The following is a 23323-nucleotide window of genomic DNA, read 5'->3' on the forward strand; positions in this document are numbered from 1 at the left end:
TTCCTTTCGTACGCTGTTGTTACGTCTTGAATACGCATCGCGTAGATTCTGACAGTGTTTCGCCCGTTAATCTAGAAAAGTTCACAATTAAGTCTAAAGAATCTTTTAAACGTCTATTCGATCTCGAATACATTAACGTTCATGAAACATGATGATAGTTTTAGTTAAATTACTTTCAGGTATTCTCGTGGCTACGAAATAATACAAATGATGGAAATGATAGAAATGATAGAAATGATAGAAATGATAAAAATGATAGAAATGATAGGAATGATAGAAATGATAGAAATGATAGAAATGATAGAAATGATAGAAATGATAGAAATGATAGAAATGATAGAAATGATAGAAATGATACAAATGATAGAGATGATAGAGATGATAGAGATGATAGAGATGATAGAAATGATAGAAATGATAGAAATGATAGAAATGATACAAATGATACAAATGATAGAGATGATAGAGATGATAGAGATGATAGAAATGATAGAAATGATAGAAATGATAGAAATGATACAAATTATACAAATGATACAAATAATACAGATAATACAAATTATACAAATAATACAGATAATACAAATAATACAAAATATCTTGAATATTATTTTGCATTTCGAGCATTTCCTTAAGTTTGAGAAAAATTAAAGAGATTCGCTTTTAACAAATAATAATTAATTATATTAGTAATAATAGCTGCAATATAGCAACTATTATAATTGCAGCAATTAGCAGTACAGCAATAATAGTTGCAATTTGATCTGGGGATAAATAAGAATTAATTTGGACGAGTGCGTTTAAAACGGTGTGCGTTTAATGTCGACAAACGTTTCGTAGAAAGGGAAAACGGCAAAAGAGAAAGGAACAAGTAGAAAAGGTTTGCTTTGGTCAGCCGAGCGAGGGAAGATGAGCCGAGCAATGTGCAGATGCGCACTTAAATGACACGCGTCCCCGGGTCAGTGTCATCGTCGGCTGTTCCATCGCTTAATCGCGAAAGGAAAATGAGCCAGGTCAAGCCGACACGTCCAATTGACCGGTCGCATCGACGTCCGCCGATATTTTTAGGTTCCCTATTGTATCTAAGCCAATCCCATTGACGTATCGCGAATCGAATTACGCCGGAGATAGCTCAAACGGCCGGATATGATCAGGAAACAATTTCGAGAAGCCACAACTGATTTATTTGATCGACTCGCGATTTCCTGTTCCATCGTGAACCGACCGAATTGCGAACGTCGGTTCTCATATTTTTATCAAATTCTGGACAAACGAACGCGACCGACAATAAACGAGATTTTGAGCTCGCGATACTTAACCGGCGATTTTTCGATCGTTCGTTGCTTTAACACGTGGAAGAAAATCGAGGAATTATTTATAGAAGCCACTTCGAAACAGAATATTCGATTACACGTTTTTAGATGCGTTATTTTATTAATTATCGGTTCGCTATTTTCGTGGGCATTTATTTTACTCTGCAGCCTTGCTTAAAAATATGTAAAACATTATTGGCATAATTTCGGGAGGACTGTTCGATTATATGTTTCAGATGCATTACTTTATTCATTATTAGCTTGCTTTTCTTGCGGGCATTTATTTATCCTTGTTTAAAAATATGTAGAACATAATTGTCATGATTTCAAAAATACTATTCGATTATACGTTTCGGATGCATTACTTTATTAATTATTAATTTGCTATTATCGCAGGCACTATTTATCCTTGTTTAAAAATATGTAAAACATAATTGGCATAATTTGGACAAGACTGTTCGATCACATGTTTCAAATGCATTACTTTATTAATTATTACTTTGCTTTTTTGGGGGGCATTTATTTATCCTTGTTTAAAAATGTGTAGAACATAATTGGCAAAATTTCGAGAGGACTGTTCGATCACACGTTTTATTACTTTATTAATTCTTAGTTTACAATTTGTACTGTCTATGCTTGTTCAAAAATATTTAATCAACACAAAAATATCCAAAAATATCTATAAATATCAGCAAAATCGCGGCGAGACGTGTAGAAATTATTTTCGAGAAATTAACCTCGAAATTAATGAATTAATCGATTGATTAATCATCGTGTTCGATGCCTCGATTTGGCTAAGAACCGGCGTTCCACGTACGAACGAACGAACGAACGTGCGAAAAGTTAATCGAGTTTCCCGAATTTGTTTAATTAGGAAACCAAAGCGTCAGACTGCGAAGAACGCCCCGAATCGGAGGAGCCGGAAGTCGTCCCCGAATTACTACCGTCCCCCGACAGTGGTAAATCAACGGACAACGAGGCTGCTCTGTCGCCGATTAAAATACGACCTCTAGTGAACGGAGTGAAGCACGAAGAATGCGACGAGGCGAACCACGTCGAGAACACCACGCAAGCTTGCATCATGCATGCCCTCAGCATTGTAAGTGGCTCTTAATCGTGCATCTGTTCCTGTGCATCCCGTTCACCACCTCCTCGCCTCGCTCCTCGATTACGTTGTTTTCCGCAAAATATCAATTTCCGGGGCTGATTTCGACCGGAAACGCTGCGCGACCCTTTTTCACCGTTTTCGCCGTTTTTTTTTTTTGGCAGCCATCATTTTTTAAATAGGCCCGCGGACTTTCGCGCAAAATTAGTATCGTCTGTGTTAGTCGCGATATTATATATAATATATGAATAATATATATAATATATGTAATATATATAATATATATAATATATATAATATATATAATATATGTAATATATATAATATATATAATATATGTAATATATATAATATATATAATATATATAATATATAAATAAATGCGATAAAATCGTCTGTCCACGTTTAATCGTTCGACTAAGTTCTACGTTCAACGGAAGTTAAAAGTCTTCGAAGTTTCGTAACTTTGGTATGCTATTATACGATAGATAATTAATTTATATTTGACCCAGAAATTGCGTCTTTGTCAGAAATTGCGTAAATTATTGCGCATAATTGCAATTTACGAATCGTCGTCGTTGGAGGATATTTTTCGAACTTTTGGCATATTAAAATAAAATACAGATACGGTAAATTCTCTCGAATTTTCCTTCAGCTTGTAAACAAAAATAGACAATTAATTGTTGAGTAATCGTATCTCCTCTTCCGAAATTGTCCATTTTTGTTTGGAGGAGTTGAAGGAAAATTAGGGAGAATTTACTGTATATATCATCTTATAAATAATTTTTTGGCAATTTTAAAAGATATCAGCTATAAAAAAAAGATCAGCTATATAAAAGAGAGCCTTGCACCTCGTTTTTATAATTGCCGAGTAATCGTATCTCCTCTTCCGAAATTGTCCATTTTTGTTTAGAAGTTGACGGAGAAAATTAGGGGGAGAATTTACTGTATATATCATCTTATAAATAATTTTTGTAGGCAATTTTTGAAGATATCAAGCTATAAAAAAGATCGTGAATAATCTTAAAAACAATTTTAAAATATTAGAAAATATTTGAAGAATAATTGCCCGATTGCCAATTGTCAGAATTACCGATTGCCAGAAAAATTGCCCGAGTGCCAAAGGGTTAATAATGCCGGGAGCTGATAGCTGGAATAGATCCGCCGGCATTTTTGCCACGAATTTTACGTCAACTTGTTACGTCGCTCTTTACGTCGACGACGACGACGACAACGACGACGATCGTATCTCCGCTGGAATCGAAGATAACCGACATTGAGATCGAGTAACAAATCGATTACCGAGATCCAGGGTTCGGGGATCGTTCGGATTTATTTCCCGGCGAAGCGTACCGAGGCCGGTTTTTGGCGGAGCCAGTATATCCGGACGTAATCCCGAGTGTCACGTACGCGGAATCGAATAGTGGACACCGTAATGAACTGCACCGCGAGACAGCCATTAAAACCGATCATTCGATGATCACTTCCGTCGCGGAGCAGTCGTAAAGCCGCGGACGTGCCGATTTTCGCGCGGCGAAACGCAAGCTTAGACGGAAGCTTCTCCTTCTGCCGCGATAAATCACTAGCGGGCCTCGAATGGCGCCTCCCCCCGCGTCGTGCCATTTCGGTTTTCGTATTCACCGAGGACAATCGTTGCCAAATGGCTCGGCGGAACCGTTGTATCCGCGTAATCTCCGCGCGTAAACGCGTTATGGCTCCCACGATCGTCGTAAGCGTGGCCGTTGTCTGTGCCGCGCGCGACCGACTTGCAAAAATTCATTCTAATCTCGCGGATTTTTGTCACCTTACCAGCACCGGCTGGTTAAAATCAGTTTCAACAGCGCGGTCATTGGAAATAGATTTGCAATTTGAGGGGTGGCGAAGCTGTGAACAATCGGCTGGCGGTCATTTTTAAGATACAATTTCGGAAGTATGCGTTTTTGTGGCATTTTCTACAATATATTTAATTAATATATAATATATTTAATTAAATATATTTTCTCAAATATGCAGCAATATTAATTTTGCAAATGTATTATTCACGTGTGAAAGTGATTTATGTTTTTCGGGAAAATCGTCGGAGTTCGAAATCCATACCCTTTTATTTTCGGTACCGTGAACAGATACTGTAAAAAACATTTCAGCTCGGAAACTTTATTTTTAAAATATAACAGTGTTTTTATTTTTAAATAACAATGTTTGTTACTCTGCTGTATTGCAATCGTATGTCGAACCTTTCTCTTTCTGTAAAATCTGTTCTACCATAACTCGGAATAGTTTCCAATGTTCCTTTTTTCAATTTCGAGGTCTTTGAGGCAATTTTAGGTAATATTGCAATATTAAAAACGTTACAAATTCCACAAAGATAAAGTTTATCAGCTGAAAGTTGTTTTATAGTATAAGTTTGCAGTCCTGAAAAATAAGGGTAGTAAAAATACTTTTCCTCATCTAAAAAAATAGATTTAGAAAATTAATTTCCACGTATTCGATTTTGTCGTAAGAAATGCTATAAAAACACATATTTACAAAATTGTATCTTAAAAATTCCCGGTAGCCGATGCTCAAGAAATTGACTAAAGGTCTGAACGATTAAGGTTCGAATTATTATTAAGTCAAGAATCGACCAAAGAACAGAATCGTTTAAACGTCATTTTATCGCTCAGATCAGAATTTTTAGAGCGATCAATTCAGCTTATTTGTGTCACGCGACCAATTAATTATGCTGCCAGGAGAGGAGCACAAGTACCGGGAATATCTTCACTTCTGCCTCGTTAAATCCATCCTTGCAGACCAACCCTTATTGCCTCAATCCCAGTGCCATTTTCTTCCAATTTAACACTAAGATTACCAAGCCTTACAAGTGACTGAAACGTTTTACCTTGTAATTACACTGTTAACGCTTTGACCGCCGCGTCGTCGATACGTTGCCGACAGAATTATTGGAAGTTCAATTCTCAAAAATCAATCTTAAATCCATTACAATTTCTTTATCTCATTAAAATTCGAATCGGACCTGCCATCGCCTCTGCGATGATCGATCGAATAAAATACAGCAAATTTTCAATAATTGACGCTCAGACTGTACACAAAAATGGACAATTTGGGCCTTGCGGCTCGCTTTTATAGTAACTATAAATGACTACTAATATAAATATATATATATATATATATAATTTTTTAATGATTAATTATTATATTATATTAATATATTATTGTATATTATTACATAATAATATAATAATTAATCATTAAAAAATTATATATATATAATAATAATAATATTATATTATATATATATATATATATATATATATATATATATATATATATATTTATATATTTATATTAGTAGTTATACATATAATTATATTTTTTAATTATTATATATATATATATATATAATGTAATATTATATTTATATTATATATATAATATAATATATATATAAAAATATAAAATACAGATATATAAATATAAATAACTATAAAAACGAGACGCAAAGCAAAAATAATCGTACCTCCCCTGTCCAAATCGTCGATTTTTGTGCGCGATCCGAGCGCGAATTGGGGCGAATTTCCTGCGCATCGAGTTCGACGAAATTTTCGAGGTTCCCGGCGCGGCCGTCAAAGCGTCCCGAAAAGCCTCCTACGAGGTGGTGCCTTCCCCCAGGAACCGTTAAATAATGTTCGTATCCTGGCTCGCAGCTCCACGTTCACGTTTTCTCGGTTGCAGGACTCGTCCTTGGAACTCAACTCTGACACGAACTCGAGGGGAAGTTCTGGCCCAGTCATGGCGTTGACTAATGGATCCTTGTCCGCGAAGGAATAAGTCGAGAAAGAATTAGTCATTGGAACACGGTCTCCCCCTTCGCCCGTACAACCGAAAGGCCCTACCCCCCCCGCCCACCCCCGTCGCTCCCGGACCCGCCCCGTCCCTCCCAAAAATCCGAAGTTCGGGGGATTCCTGTACCAACGCCACCAACGAGACATATCGATCTCCTTTAAGGATAACACACCCGTCTGTATATAGCTTAAATGCCTAACAAATAATTCAGGGTCGTCTCGTGCCAGATCTGGGACCTATCTCGGCGAGTTTAGAGTATCGATGGACCCCGAGCCGTTCCGGGGATCCTCGGAACGGCAACGATTTAAAGCGTTTCGCCATTCGTTCCGGCCGCCCCGACTTTGTCCACCACCCCGGTTCTCTCCTCTTTGTCTTCGACGGCTGCCTCCCCCTTCCTCCATCCCGTTCCGCCGCGTTCTTTTTCCCGGCCGCCGGCCGTCGCGGTTTTCGGTTCTCGCGTTCGAAACGTTCCGTTCGAAACGAAAACGACCGATCGTTTCCGTCGGCGGCCTCTTCGGTTTCCGGCGAGCGGGTCGCGCGCGGCGATCCGGGCCGCGTTCCGGAAAATTTCACGCGCGTCCCCGAAGATTCTTCCCCGCCGAATGCGACGACTTCCGGCGACGTTCGAGGGACACGCGGCACGAGGATTCTTGCCGGTCGGGATTCCGAACGATCCGAGAAATTACCGGCTACCGAGTCGACGGTGCATCGATGCCGACGCGACGTCTCGTTTCCCGACGGTTATTCGTTAAATTGCACGTCGGCCGCGCCGAATGCGGGCGAATTCTCCCGAATTGACGCTCAGCTTGGACGCGGAAGTGGACAATTCGGGGAGAGGCGACGCGATTGTTCGCGACTCGCGGCTCGTTTTTATGATTGCCGATTGTCGAAGAGTATGAAAACGAATGCGGCAAGGTTACTGCTCGATTAACACGTTCCGTGCCGAGCTTTTTTTACTCGAATCTTCACACTTTGATATTTTACTAAAACTTGATGTATTACGTGCAATTATTAATTCTCGTACACATAACAACGTAACAAAAACTTATCAACGCCCATTCTTGCGGTGGAAATTGATTCTTCGGTTCTAAATTTCTTGTAAACAATTTGTTCAGTTCACTAAGTAAACATGCAAGCGTGTACCATCGATGGTACACGTGGCACGGAACGTGTTAATCGTACCTCCTCTTCCCAGATTGTCCATTTTCGTGTCCAAGCCGAGCGTCGATTAGGGAGAATTTACCGTAGTTTGTTTAATACTTGCGCCGAGGTATTCGACGATGGGACTTTTTGGGAGGCGACCACGGTTTCGTCTCGCCCATCACTGGCAGGAAGTGCTCGCGGAGTTCGGCAAGTTTCTTTCGCGGAAATGATTCTCTTGTCGGAATATTTCGTTAACCTATTTCGTTACCCTAAGTTAGCCGTTTCTGACGAAATGTGCTCGCTATCACAGAAATTGTTGCCATTTCTTCGCGACGAGTGGACTCGTCCAGAGCGGCCGACCGGTTGAGAAGTGATATTTTCAACTTCGATATTCTGTATTACGTTATAAATTTCGTGATAGTTGTATTTAAACGAGATATCAAGAAAATCAAGCGTACAGAGTATAATTGCAATGACTGGGACACGCTTTTCAAAGAAATTGCAACAGCTAACTAATTGATGATATTTAAAAAATGCTGATTTTTCAAAGCTAGTGTAAACTTTAATTTACGACTTTTAACGACATTTATAATGTACGACTTTTGGTAATTATTTATTTCTGTATATTTCTTTTAAGTATTGTCGATGTCAGAATTATCTTGCTTATTTCTTTAATGCATTGTGCAGGACGCCACTTTTTGTTTAATATATATATATGTAATATCGTACTAATATCGTTCTATGGGGGTCGTTGTAACGGTGCTCATCGATCACTTTCTGCCAGGGGGTGGTATACTGTTCAAATATCGCGAGAATGGCACTCGAATCCCGACAAAATACATTACGTGTTCCCTAGAAAGCAGATAATTAGTCTTCTTCCGGCCTGAGCACTCAGAAAAGGTTCGAATCTGCTTTTAAACAAACTAGCACGATAATTAACCGTCTAGCATATCATTAACAACAACGCGCCACCAATCGACTGACCGTCAAACGAAATCGTATAACAAAGGATCAACTTTGAACTGGTCGCATGGAATCAGTGCGACACTAAGCTCGAAACTATCATGAGTCACACGAAGAACAGAAGCTTTTCCTTAACAAATCTCATTATACTTTACGTAAAAGTATTATCTGACATATTAAAAATTCTCAAACCTCGTAAATTTGTCTATCAAAAGTCACATAAAACTCTTCGACCGACGAAAGAAAATCACGCGACACGAGAAAATTTAGCACGTAGAATTCAACGCTTTCTGCAACAATATAATCAACGAAATGTTGAGTCGATAATTAATCAAGGCTGCTCGAAATCCCGTGTATATCCGATTCCATAATTCTGTGCACTTAGTGCATTACTGTAATTCGTATTGAAGCGCAGCGAACGTCCAACATGCCGGAAGATCGCCCATCAAAATCCGGCTAAAATAATAATCCCGAACTTCTGCGGCAATCGCGAATCGATGGAAATAATTCCCTGAAAATCAGCTAATTGAATTTCACGATTCCGTGCGGCTGGTCGCGGGTTAAACGCGAAGTTTTACGGTTCTCGTGAGCGGTCACGAAGCGTCCGTGCGGCCATTCAGTCAGATTCGAACCGGGCTCAGGATGCGGTTCTCGTCTGTGATAGTACGTAGCCCGTGTTTCTTATCAATTTTCGAGGAACCGTGGCCCCGGCCGCCATCCCGGCCCTTCTGGAACACGTTCCCGGATAGCTCGACTGCGATTTGTCCGACTCTGCTCGCGGCACGGAGGAAGATTTTTAAGTAGCGCACAGCCGCGGAGATTCTTAAGTAGGGTGCAACATTAATGGATTCTTTTTCTAGCGTCGTTGAGAAATAGGTGAAAACCAGGCCGTCCGTTTGTGGTAACGTTTTATGAAAATTGCAGGTAGATTGCCGGGGGGACGTGGCGCTGGCCGGCTTCGCAACGGGAACGGAGAATATTGTTGCCTCGCGGAAGATGGTTGCTTAATTAATCGTACGCTTCTCGCGGTTTTCTTTAAACTACCGGGATATCGTGGTTCTCTCTAATTTGATTTCGAACATTGACAATGTTGGAGCTGTATTTCGATTTTAATCCATTGCTGATTTTATTTTTGGTCGTCGAAGGAAGAAACGTGTGTTTTAATCAGAGTTGGATGTTGTTTGAATTGTTTCGAGTAAGTATTTATCTGAAAGAATTATTCGAATCAATACTTTGCAGCCGAATATCTTATTCGAACAACGATTATTCGTTGTTCTTCGTAAATTATTCTATGTATTTATACGAATAGTTCTTTATTCGAATAATTACTCGAATAATTCTTTATTCGAACGAATTCTTATTCGAATGAATTCTTATTCGAATAATTCTTTATACGAATGAATTCTTGTTCGAATAATTCTTTATACGAATGAATTCCTATTCGAATTATTCTTATTCGAATAATTCTTTATACGAATGAATTCTTTATTCAAATGAATTCTTATTCGAATGAATTCTTATTCGAATGAATTCTTATTCAAATGAATTCTTATTCGAATGAATTCCTTATTCGAATGAATTCTTATTCGAATAATTCTTTATACGAATGAATTCTTGTTTGATTAATTCTTTATTCGAATAAAATCTCAATTGAATAATTCTCTTTGTTTGAATAAAAAAAACTTCTCTTATTCAAATAATTCCTTACTCGAATGAATTCTTATTCGAACAATTCTTTACTCAAATAACACCTTATTCGAATAATTCTTTGTATGATTGAATTCTTATTCGAATAATTCTTTGTATGATTAAATTCTTATTCGAATAATTCTTTACTCGAATGAATTATTACTCGAATTAATTCTCATTCAATTCTTAATCAAATAATTTAATTACATACAAGTTTGTTCATTAGTCTCTCAAGTCTCGTCGTCCGAATAAAATTTCGCCCGACTCTGATTTGAACACGTTACTATTCGATTCGTCACGATGAACTCCGAATAAAGATTTATGCCGTGCACGGCCCTTTAAAATACAAGCTAGCATCCGCATCGGTAGAAACGAACAGTGGACATATTTTATCCTTATTACAAAAAAGAAAAAGCTACGGAGTTGATAAAGTGAATTTATCTTTTGTTCCGATTCCTATAAAATCGTTCGCGAGGACAGAAATTCGTACAAAACTTTGAACACTACTTTTTTGCCTTCGCCTCATTAAAATTCAAATCGGACGATCGCCGCTAGAAAATAGAACGCCGATATTTTCGCAAAAGTCTCGCAGTCGCGACAAGTCTCGCTTGTGCAACATTGTTCCCCGCCACGGCGAGTTTCCGTTTGCGAAGCGGCCGATCTTCGGTCTGAAACACATGTAAATAAATTCGCCCGTTCCCCGCGAATCTCCTCCGGGCTCGGTGACCGACAAGAGCCGATAATCTGGCGATCGCGAGTGTGTCAGTCGGCGAACGCTTAATCGCCCGCGCTGCAAATACTCGCGCGACCATAAATTAAATTACAGCGCGAAGACGGTAGCGGCCGATTTACGTTTCCGCGAGGATCGATCGATCAACTCGCGGCAACGATCGAAACGCTTTGAATCCGCCGTTGCGCCGCGGTCCGGGCGATCCCGTAAATACGGCAATTAGCCGGGTCGAAGCTGATTTGGCAGCGAGTCGACCGCGATCGGTATATCATTAAGAGGCACCTCTTTTAATCCGGAATAGTGGCCGGACACGCGACAGTGACGGCGACTGATCGCGGAAACGCGAGACAATGGACGCGGGAGAGGTGGCGAGAAAAGAAAAGAAAAAAAGAAGGAAAAAGAGTTACTTGATTTCCACGGCGGATCTGATTCCGAGCGTGGCGTATCGAATCTGATTCTTTTCGTAGTACCGACGACGCGATGAAAATGAGAAATAAACAAAAAAAAAAGAAGAAGAAGAAGAAGAAAAGAAGAAGTTAAAGCGAAGAGTAAAAATGGGCGAAACGCTGGAAGAGAGAAACGAGCGTCGAGCGGAGGCGTTGCGCGGTCGAAGAGGACACGGGCGAAAGAAAACGCGCGCGACTCTTCCGGCGTTGATGCTCTCTCTCTGCGATTGCGAAAAATGGTTAGCATATCAAACGTGTATTTTTGATGACGTGTGAGTGCGGTTTCTTTGTTTCTCCATGCGAATTACGAACGCGAAAGGCATAAAACATCGTCCAAACTAGCGTAAACTGTTTAGAACCGATGGGAAAACGAGCGAAAAAGTAGAAGAGAAAGGGAAGAGAAAAAACACGTACGAGGTGGAAATCCTACGACGAACGAGATGCTGAAATAAAAAAAGAACACACTGTTACCGGTTTTCGCCCATTCAACAAATTTACAAAACCTCCGTCTGACGACGTGCACGAGCGACAGAGATCGTACGCGACGATCGAATTCTCTGGAAAGGATCGCGCGTACACGCTGATACGGTAATGTCTCCCTGATTGACGCTCAGATTGTCCGAAGAAATGGACAATTTTTGGAAGAGGAGATCACGATTGTTCGAGCCTTGCAGCTCGTTTTTTATAATCGTTGAAAATCGGTAACTATAAAAACGAGGCTCCTCCTTCCCAAATTGTCCATTTTCGTGCACGATCCGAGCGTCAATTAGGGAGACATTGCTGTACAATAATGTCTCCCTAACTGACGCTCGGATCGTGCAGAAAAATGGACAATTTTGAGGAGAGGAGATACGATTGTTCGAGCCTCGCAGCTCGATTTTTATAATCGTTGAAAATCGGTAACTATAAAAACGAGGCTCCTCCTTCCCAAATTGTCCATTTTCGTGCACGATTCGAGCGTCAATTAGGGAGACATTGCTGTACAATAATGTCTCCCTAACTGACGCTCGGATCGTGCAGAAAAATGGACAATTTTTGGAAGAAGAGATACGATTATTCGAGCCTCGCAGCTCGATTTTTATAATCGTTGAAAATCGGTAACTATAAAAACGAGGCTCCTCCTTCCCAAATTGTCCATTTTCGTGCACGATTCGAGCGTCAATTAGGGAGACATTGCTGTACAATAATGTCTCCCTAACTGACGCTCGGATTGTGCAGAAAAATGGATAATTTTTGGAAGAGGAGATCACGATTGTTTGAGCCTCACAGCTCGATTTTTATAATCGTTGAAAATCGGTAACTACAAAAACGGGTCGCAAGCCTCGAATTCGCAAGGCTCGAATTCGCAAGGCTCGAATTCGCAAGGCTCGAATTCGCAAGGCTCCTCCTTCCCAAACTGTCCATTTTCGTGCAGAAAAATGGACAATTTGAGAATAAGAGATCACGATTGTTCGAGCCATGCAGCTCGATTTTTATAATTATTGACAATTCGTAACTATAAAAACGAACTAGAAGGCTCGAATAATCGTATCTCCTCTTCCCGAAATTGTCCATTTTTCTGGACAATCTGTGCGTCAATTGGAGAGACATTGCTGTAGATATCGTGCGGTCGCGAGCATAGTTCTCTCTCGGAGTATAACGTTCGAGCATCGATGGATTTTCGAATTTAAAAATGGGCACGTACTTACTTCACACCGTTATTTATTATTAAACTGCATGTTAAGGTACCGTATTTTTAACGCGGCGCGCCTCGGATTAGCGCGACGGCTTTTCGCGAGCGCCGAACACGCGGACGGTTCTCGCGAAAGCGCGAAACGGCGAACGTCGGAGCAGAAATACTTATCGGCGGATCTTCCCGCGACGGATACGAGATTTTCACCGGTTCCATTAAGAGTTCTGTTATGTTCTATGAGTTGTTCGACACCGAAATTGCTGAAAGACGCGCGAAGATCCGCGGTCCACGCGCCACGGAACATTTTTAATCATCGTTTCCTCCTTCGAACCAATTAACCCTTTGCCGACGAGAATCTCTCGAGCTTCTAAAAAAACCTAGCCTTCCACCGAAAGGCTATATATCACGTGTCGAAGACTTAAACAACGAGAAAAATGATCTCGCTGCGCGCATGATCGAATTACATGTTCCAGGGCAAGAGATGAACGGTTCCGCCAAAGGGTTAAATCAACAGAGACCGACACGGATGCGGAGCTTCTTCTCTTACCGTCCTGCCTAAAATCAGCGTCAACTGGACCGCGAAGGAAATTAATTAATTTTCTTCCGAATCGGAATTAAATTCTATTCTCGCCGAAGATATTCGACGAAGACGTGCTCGAACGATTTCGAACGACCACGGAGGGAGTCGCGCGCGGCAGGACGGTCCCGGGAAATTCGTTTAGATCCACTGGAAAAGGAGCGTGAAAACACGGCGAGGACAAATCTGTCGTTAATCCGAGGTCGCGCTAATCCGAGCCGCAACGCGGCAGCTGAAGCTCTTCGCGAACTTGGAGGACAGCCTCGTTTCCTACGGGTCCCCGTACTCCGACGAGGGATCCGGGATGGGTTATCTTATGAAATCACCGACGATCTTTTCATCGGCACGAATGCGCCGACAGCGCGTTTCGTCGACGCTGTTTCTGTACCGATAAATTGAAATCACTGAAAAATTGTTTAAGTCGACTCTCGTTCCCAACGCAAATGCTGTTGCATTGGCAAGTTAGTGCTGTTGGCAATGCGATCGTCATGTTCTATACGCTTATCTTAGTAGTTATGCATATGTATTATATATTATATACGTGTATTATTATTATATATTATACACATGTACTATATATTATTCATATTGTGAATTTTGTATTATACATTTGTATTATGAATATTGTGTTATACATATGTATTATGAATATTGTATTATACATATGTATTACGAATATTGCATCATACATATGTATTATGCATATATTGTACATATGTATTATACATACATATATTATACATGTGTGCTATACGTATTAGTCAGTGTTACGAATATTATTTACGACAAAAGAAATGAATTTGCCAGAAGATCATGGTACTGAGAACGAAGTGCATCAACAATGATCGATCATTCGATCGACAAACATAAAGTTTCCTTCCTCAGAATCGTCGAAAGATCGAAAACTAAAACAAGTCGTTGTCGAAAACACATTAGAAAAATCATTGAACGAAGAATCATCTCGAAAAAAGAAGAGAAAGAAATGAAAAAACGGAAGCAAAAATAAAAAGAACATCACAAAATCGTGAAACTAGCGCGGAAACGAGATTCCTTACAACATTGACAAACAAAGTACCTTTATAATTCCGTTTACAACTGATGTAATAATTAATAGTTCTGTCACGCGAGTACAATTAACATATAATTTGTAACACTTATCCAATTATAACGTTAATATAAATTGATCCTTCGTATGCACGAAAGTCGGCTAAAATTGATTTATACCTTAGAATCGACGTTGAGCAACGTCGATGCTAAACTTTCGTCGGTGAAACGAGAATCGATGCGAATTTCGTTTGTCGGCGATTTCAACGCATCGGTACAGAAACAATTTCGACGAGACGCGACGTCGACCGAGATCGCGTCGATGGAAACATCGTCGGCGAAACAATCGTCGGCGAAATAATCGTCGGCGATACGAACGTAACCCGTCCGGGATTCGTGCCGCTGCTTCCGCGTGTTTTATTTATTCGTTTACCCTGTAACGAACGTTCGAACTTCCGTTTAGGCGCGTTCGTCGCGACCGCGATTTGTCCGCGCGGACCCTGATGATCCCCATCGCCCCGAAACATTCTCCGCGTCGCACACCATCCCGTTCCACTTCGTTCAAACTGCCCGTAGAAACGACTTCGGGCTCGAAGCGTACGGTGGCCGTAACACAGATACGAGCGGAGAAAACGCGTGAAAAATAGGACACGTTCTATCATTATAGTTTGACGGAGCCGTTCCCGGCGTCGGCGGGTCGCGCCGTGTCGCGGAGCGGCGGCAACTTATTTTGTGATATCGAAACGAAATCAAATTCGATTGCTAGGCGCGAACGTTGTAACGGTGTAATTAAATATGTCCGATCAGTTGCTTCCGTCTCATTGAAGGAATGACGTTAGTCGGACGCGGCCGAGTCATCGAACGGCGTTATCGTAGCGCTCGACGCTGATCTCTGCGTCGACGGGACTCATTTTTTCTATTTCGGTGGCGTATCTTAATTCGTGGCCTTCTTTTTAAACATTAATCCTCGCGAGAGGCGTTGGATCGGTTAATCTTGAATCGCGGTATTTGCTTCACTTGATTACGCGATTTTCGGTAATGATTATCAAAGCTTGGAATTGTTAGAAACATCGTCGATGATATAATTGTTCAAATGGTCCGTCGTTCGAGGGTTAATGATTGCTAATCGAAGTGCACCCTGGTCTTCGAAATGATTTCCTACGATTTTTGCAATCTCTTTCAAATTCTGGATCCGGTATTTCGTGTCTAGTACGCGGATCTTATGCGTTTATGAGAAAAATGGGTAGCTTAAATGCGAAAGAGGACATTTAACAAATTTTCACGCGCCCTTACATTCTCATTAATCCATTCAGCATTATTATTCAGCATTATTAACTGCTGTAGTTTGAAATTAATGCAGACAATTCTTATTTTGCATAAAAGTCTAATTGATCTAATCTTTCATTTCATTTTTACATATCAACCCTTACTTCTCGCATCGGAGTAACTTCAATTGTTCAAAAAATCCTCTGGATTTCTCGTTAATTTGTATATCTGGAGATCGATATTCACTGATTCTCTTCACTGTCTAATATCTCGCGCATTCATTTTTCCCATAAATTGTACAAAATCATCGATGCGAACATCTCGTTGAACAGCATTCCGTGAATCGTTCGCATCATCGAGTGCAACTCGATGCTTCTCCCGTTTCGGTGATCGCCACACAAAAATCCGAAAATCGCGACGTCGAAAGATTCGATTTAAACAAAAGATCGCAGCCGATCGACTGCGAGGGCCACGAATTAACGGGCACGCCTGAGATTATCATTGGACGTCGTGAACTGTTCCCGCTGTTGACTATCCGAGACTCGTCTGGACCCGCCAGATATAAAGCATGAATAGTAATTCGTAATACTCGCGCGCGGCGAGTGCTTTGACAAAAAAGAAAAAGAAAAAAAATCGCTTCGACTCGATTCGCGAAGATCAATGATAATTAGGCGGTGGAAGTGAAGGACTAGGGCTGCTGATATCCGAGTTCAGACGGTTTGCACTTCTCCATCTCTCTCTCTCTCTCTCTCTCTCTCTCTCTCTCTCTCTCTCTCTCTCTCTCTCTCTCTCTCTCTCTCTCTATCACACACACTCTGCCCATTCTTCCACTCCTTTCTGTCCCAGTTTCCGTCTCTCCTCTACACACAGGGTAATCGACGACAAGCGAACAAAAAAATGGACGAACGATCACCGGGACAACGAATAACGAGGGGGAAAAATGTAAAACGGAACGTTTTGCGGCGAGTCGCTTCGTCCGTTTTCGCGAGCTCTGAACACCGTCGAACTCGACTCGGTCCCCGTTTCGTTTAAGCCAGCACCCTAAACGCTCTGTAAAGACGCGTGCGAATTTCTGCCTGGAACGATGTACGGATAATAGAGAGTACCGTCGATGTTTCGGCGCCTCGAAGCCGGCAAACTGTTCCGGGCTGCAGATTTTCTTTTCGTAGAGTGAAACGTTAACGAGCACGGAGCGGCGATCGTTCGGAGATGCTCGCACGATTGTCTTCGATTATTATTATTATTATTGTTATTATTATTATTATTATTATTATTATTATATTTGCTTTCCATCGTCGGGGATGGAGCACCCCGCGCACGGTTCGCGGCATCGAGGCGCGCCGGACCGGTTCGTATGAAGTACCATAAACATTTTCATATTTCTATGTTATAAGAGGCACCGCCAGTTTACAGGACCCCATGGTTAACGCATACGAGATTCGTCGTATAACAGTCTCTCACTAACGTATTTATTATTGTAGCCGTGTATTGTTTACCATCAATTATTCTGTGCGTCTATTATTGTAACATTATAATATCATTGTTGTAACCGAGGCGAGATGATCTAAGGCGGACGGGTGCGAGCGTGGCCACCCACGGATCGCGATCGATGTCCGATCGGGTCGGCGCGGATGCGTCTGAGAAATCTTCGCGGGAATTCACGTTTCTCCTGGTTTCGGTTGCGCGCGAGTGAATCGAGTAGGAAAATCATCGTCGAACGCTGCGTTCTGTTAAACGTCGAGCAGAGTATTCCCTCCCTATCGGCGCGCTCTGCCATCGGCATGCTAATCTTTATACTTATCTCTGATAGATCGTACAGTTCGCAAACTGTGCGAGGATGTCGATTACTCGAAGGTGCGCGGTTTTTGTTTGCCTCGCGCGGTGTTTCCTCCGTAGCGTCGCGTGAATTCGGTGTTAGCCACTCCCACGGCCTCGCGATTCGCTGCGCTGCGCGATGGTGGGGACAGAGAGGCGGAGGCTCGGCGGAAATACTGCGATCGTCTCTCTCTCTATGGTCGCTTTCGATGCGTTCGCGGTTGTTTAGTTGACAAATCGACGAGTACGAGGAAGGTGGGAGGAGCTAACGGGACCTGAGGACGATATAGAAACGAGGGGCGGAAATTTATGATAAAATTTAGCTATTAAATTTGCGGCATCTCCCACCTTTCCTCCAGAAAACTCGAGCGCTTGAAACGGCGTTCGATAATCGAGCGTACCAATTGTTCTCTATTCGGCGTGAGATCGATTACGATAGGAAGGGAATAGTATTGTTCGTTGACACGCTGACATATAATCATGTTATTCGAAAGTAGCCACCACGAGACAACGGCAGCGATTCATCGATCGAACAGAGATTGACGTTTCTACAAATTTCTCGCTGTCTTCTGAGTTGAAAATCAAAATAGAAGATTTCCGCTGTGTATGTATTTCGGTTCGATCAGTTCGGAACAATGAACCCCGGAAGAGTCTGGCGGCAGACTCGGCGACAAACGATATTTCGGGCCCTGCGGATCGAAAGCTTCGTGTGTCGTGGGCAATGATCGGCCATCGCGGTGCGCAAAACTTATCGTCGAGCGTTATTTCAACAAGTTTTTACGGTTTTTCAACGATTCGAACTGCATTGTAACCGCGTGTGCGCGCGCGCGCGAGCGCGCGAGGCGTGAAATTGCCGTAAAATTGCCGGCGCGGCGGCCGCGCGTGTGTGTGTTTCTATTTCGCTGTTTATTATGGTTTTTAACAGGCGCGTTTGTTTTTCAAGATACAAACGCCGGTGTCCTGCTTGAAGACGTGAGCGTTTGCACGAGAGTCCGGAACAACAGGACCCCCACAGCACGATTCCGTCGACAATTGAGCTAAGCGTAATTCGGAGTACAATATTTGCGGATAATTTCGGCAGCCCTAGAACGATTGTAATTAAATCATTGATCTCTCCTCTTCAATGGAATTTTCAATATAACGTACCTATACCTTTTACGTTTGCGCGTGTGTGTGAACACCCTTTCCCCGATCGACTTCGACGGTCGATCGTATCCCTCATCGAAATAATACGGCAGAGGTTCGTCGGAATTCTGCCGATCGCATTTCGTTTGGACGATTTCTACGATCGCTAAGAAAATCACAAAATTCTGCTCTAACGTTCGAACAAGAGATGAAAATTCAGTATAGTTGTGTGTTAACGCGTTCGTCGCCACGTGGTCCATATATGGGTGACGGGGATGCTTTCGTTGGGGCGCCGTCACCCGTAAGTGGGCGACGCTCTTTTTCGTCTAGTTGAATAGGATTTTGCAAGTGATTCATGAAAATTCCATTTGCAACGCACGAATTCAATGGTATAAGCATCGGCAAATATAAAGTATACAAAAGAAAAATATGAAAAATATATATAGAATTTTTGAGCCTTGCGAGAAACTTGTCTAATTCACGCTGGGCGATGAACGTGTCCCGACGAGATTACACCGAGGCTGATTTTCGAGGACGAAAAATGCAGTTCAACCCTTAAGCAGAGTTTTAAATTGAAAGTTAAGAAAGGAACTTGTTCAATCCAATTTTTACCGAAACGTTCACTAATAAAGATCAGTTCTACTTCACGTTATTAAAAAGTCTGCAAAATAGCAGAGAACTATCTCTAAAACAATGCACTGAAAAAAATGCGATCTTCACCACTTCGTATATTATCATCGTAATTAAACTGCGGATTTCATGCATCTAGTAAAGAGATCGGACGAGTTTATAATAATATTGTTGCATCATTTTCAACTGAATGAAACAACCGACAGAAGAAGGACATTTTTCTAAGATAAGAGAAACTCGGGTTTCAATTTTGTGATTTTCTTAATGCACAGGCTCATTAAATTCCATAGTGGTTGCGCGGGACTCTGCTTCGAAAGACCCGGATTAGATCAAAGTTCAATCGAATCGTTCTTCGACCATCTTTCACCATTTCCGCGAATGAAGTTTCGGTATGAACGAAACGTCGTATCGGAAGTTAGAGAGAGAGAGAGAGAGAAAGAGAGAGAAAGAGAAAGAGAGAGTGAGAGAGAGTCCACGAAGAATCAGGATCGGATAAGCGACGGTGAAGCCTGATTCGACGGAGAGAACCTCAGCAGTGTGTAGATTAAGCTAATCATTTACCGAACGGTAAATCTTCCGAGTGGTCTGTACGGTTTGCCGGCGTGGAGATCCGTGCAATATCGGAAGGAGCAAAGAGAATCGAAAGAGAGAAAGAAAAGAAAACGGGAGGATCGCGAGGCGACAGATCGATCGAGACTGTTTTCCGAAGAGGAACCGGAAGTCCTCTTCCGGGAGTTCACATCCTCCGTTCATTCTTCGTACTGGGAAAGGATAGGTTAATCTATGTTAAGTTACGATTAGATTCTAGAAAAAAGAGAATTATTTGTTCTATATAGTCCTACAGATATACAAATTATATGTGCAGGGTGTCCCAAAATTATGTTACTTCCGAGAAATGAGGGATTCCTGAGGTCATTTGAAGTAACTTTTTCCTTTACAAAAATGGCGGCCGAGCCAATGAGCGAAACTGGACTTCGTTGGCTCGGCCTTCGCGCCAGCCGAGCTCGACTCTCATTGGTCAGTGTTTTTCGTTAATAACTCGCGAACGATGCCTCGGAGAACATTTTTGTAAAGGAAAAAGTTACTTCAAATGACCTCAGGAACCCCCCGTTTCCCGGAAGTACCATAATTTCGAGGCATCTTGTACATATATATATACATAAATATAAATATAAATTTAAATATAAATTTACATATAAATTTAAATATAAATGAGATCTATATATATATAAATATATATGAAATATATATTATATATATACGAAGAAATGTTTTGTGGATCATTATCATCTGAATAGAGTAGACTGTGTCTTTTTAATCGGCTCGGTGTTCGATTGGCGACGGCTCCGTTTTTTGCGTGCGGACTATACGAGAATGAGAGAAGTTCATTGTTTCGAGACATTTAGTACGATGTGCCTTCGATTGAGTCACGGATTGGGAATGGAAGAGAAAAGCTTTGTGTAACCGTAGCCGTAATCGTTGCTCTTTCTGTTTTCAATATAAAATACATAATCGAGGTTTCTGTGTTTTGCGATTAAAAACGCTCGCCGTAGAGATTTGCCTCTTGATTTCTTAAAGCGTATTCGAAGTTACTTTCGTGTTTCTGTTCCAACGATTTTACATTTATTTCCGTCGATAGACGACGATAGTGTCTTGAATAAACGTATTATCAACATGGAATCCGTCATCGTTCGGCTCCGAGTTATTGTTCGATCGCATCACTTTCGTTCCTATTCTAATTCCTCAGAAGCAGTCTCTGCCTGATAGACTTATTTCTTTTTTTCTATTTTTATTTTAAATTATTTTCAAACGTCTTGGCGCGTTGACCTTGCTTTCATCCGATTCACCGTGCGTCTATCGGAAGCACGTTAATGGTCGGAATGGTAAAATTGGTCGGAAACAGACAACAAATAAATAGCGTAAGTATCTGAACTTTTAACAAATAGAAGCGAGCGCTTCACGCGCCGAAGAAACGTTCCCGTTGCTTCGAAGATAGCAGAAGACGCGCAAGAACGTGGTGCACGCGTTGCAGGTACGTATCACTTTTTTATAAAAATAGATCATTCTTTGAACTTTGATAAGACGTGCTGAATTGTATAAACTCTTTCGAAAATTGTTCGTGAACGATCTTGAGGGAAAACGATGTTCAAGCTTCGAATCAGAGCAATCTTTGTTTCGTGACAAATTCTCAGGGGTGCAATTGCATATCATTTAGCCCGATTCACGATGAGAGCAACTCTCTAAAAAAGTCTTAATCTTCTAAATACCAAGCAACTATAGCTTCCAAATGATAATATAATATAATATAATATAATATAATATAATATAATATAATTTCGAATATAAAAATCGAATTGAATCTGTTCCTCGGTGAAAACAGCAACCCTTCGGCCGAGCGACGCGGTCCGATCGGTTCGCGAAACTCGAATTTCCCGAGATTTTCTCCGGCATCGTTTCCCGAGGCAGAAACAGAGGAAACGCGGCAAGGCTCGGGGCCGGTGTAACCGTGCTAACTGCCGCGACGCGGACAAGGGGATGCTTGTAAAAAGGGGTATAAACCGGGGGTGGTTTCTCGCGGCGGCAAAGGCGCGTGTACGCCAGCCTCTGTCACCTTAGCCGACGATTTCGAGGAATGCTTAGAAAGGGAAGTAGAAAGAGAGGCGGGCCGCGCGCCGCGATAGTGGCTCGTTATACAAAAATTTCACGACCCAGTGCCCTCAGCCCCCGTCAAATGAGCTCTCGTCTCCACTCGAGTCCACGGGTAATGAGTCTGTTGTTTCTCCAATTAGACCGAACGCGGGGCCCACGAGAAATAGGTATAAGCTCGGTGAAAAAAGGAACTCGTGCGCGATACTCGTGGCTCTACGTGCTAAGTGTTCTACTTCATTCCGACCAAATCCTCGAGGTGCCCCTCTCTCTTCTCCCGTCTCCCTACGGCTACTCTCGCTTTCGCGGAACCGCTACCTAAAAACCAAGGAAAAAGCCAGAAGTGCTAGACACCGAGCTTGGAGAGGGAGGGGAAGGGGCCCCGAACAATGGCTATTTCGTTTCACGGCTGGAGAACGGGAAACTCGGCGCGCGGCGGAGGGAGGGGTGGTTTCTTTTAAAAGTAAACGTTCCCGCGCTGAACACCGGCTCCCGCGGGTATCATTGTTCCCGGGGACCTTTTGACGGACCGACTCCTCCAGGAATCGGGCCAATCTTGGCAAGCATCGCTGGAGAAAACACGGGATTCCGGCTGTAATTATTTTTTTAGACGGCGAGTTAACGGTCTCCCGGAAATCGGAGACCGGAGGTACAGGATTTTCCGGCGGATTGCTCGTAGTTGTCTCAGACGAGAGCTCAGGTTCATTTCGTCGGGTTCTTTTTGGCATTTTTTTTTTAGGAGGAGGACGTTGCGAGAAGAGCGACTTCGATAGCGACGTCGATATTTTTTTCGGGTAGAGCAGAAGCAATAAGTTGAGCAGATCGTTATTTTTCGGAAGTTGAACACTGCGCGACGCTTTTAAAGGTATTTTATAGTTAGACAGAGTGCTGAAATGACTTTGTTACTAGAACTAGTAACTTCGCATTCGTGGGAACAGGCTCGACTTCTTTCGGAACTTCCGCCACAAAGAACACTGTGAAACTTCAATTGGGCACGGTAGACCATTAAAAAGTCCTTTAACGATCTTCTGACAACTGAAGCGTTAACTATAGGATCGTTCAAATTGAGTGTCGCATCTTCGAGTACAAAATAGAATGCAGTTACTCGAGACTTGACTGATTTCCGACTTTAAGATATAGGTTTAGAACAGAAGCACGGTAAACAATGTAGAATAATTTCAGTGAACCATAATGTCGTCGCTTGCTTAATAAAATTATTAAAAAAAGGAAGAAACTGTCTATCAATCTATGCAAATAATTTTCTACACTCTAGCAATGTGTATCAGGAATCGCAGGATCGTGGTGGTGATGTCAAG

General features: G+C 41.8%; 1 protein-coding gene across 1 annotated transcript in view; it reads left to right on the forward strand.

The window, feature by feature from the left end:
* Positions 1-18764, forward strand: part of LOC117225986 (uncharacterized) — a 341074-nt gene extending 322310 nt beyond the window's left edge. The window contains exons 9-10 of the mRNA XM_033479882.2: positions 2188-2412; positions 6151-18764. Coding sequence (XP_033335773.1) covers positions 2188-2412; positions 6151-6246 — 321 coding nt within the window. The 3' untranslated portion in view covers positions 6247-18764. The remainder of the gene's footprint in view (positions 1-2187; positions 2413-6150) is intronic.
* The last annotated feature ends 4559 nt before the right edge of the window (positions 18765-23323 follow it).

This window comes from Megalopta genalis, chromosome 11, assembly GCF_051020955.1.
Source record: "Megalopta genalis isolate 19385.01 chromosome 11, iyMegGena1_principal, whole genome shotgun sequence".
Lineage (NCBI taxonomy): Eukaryota > Metazoa > Arthropoda > Insecta > Hymenoptera > Halictidae > Megalopta > Megalopta genalis.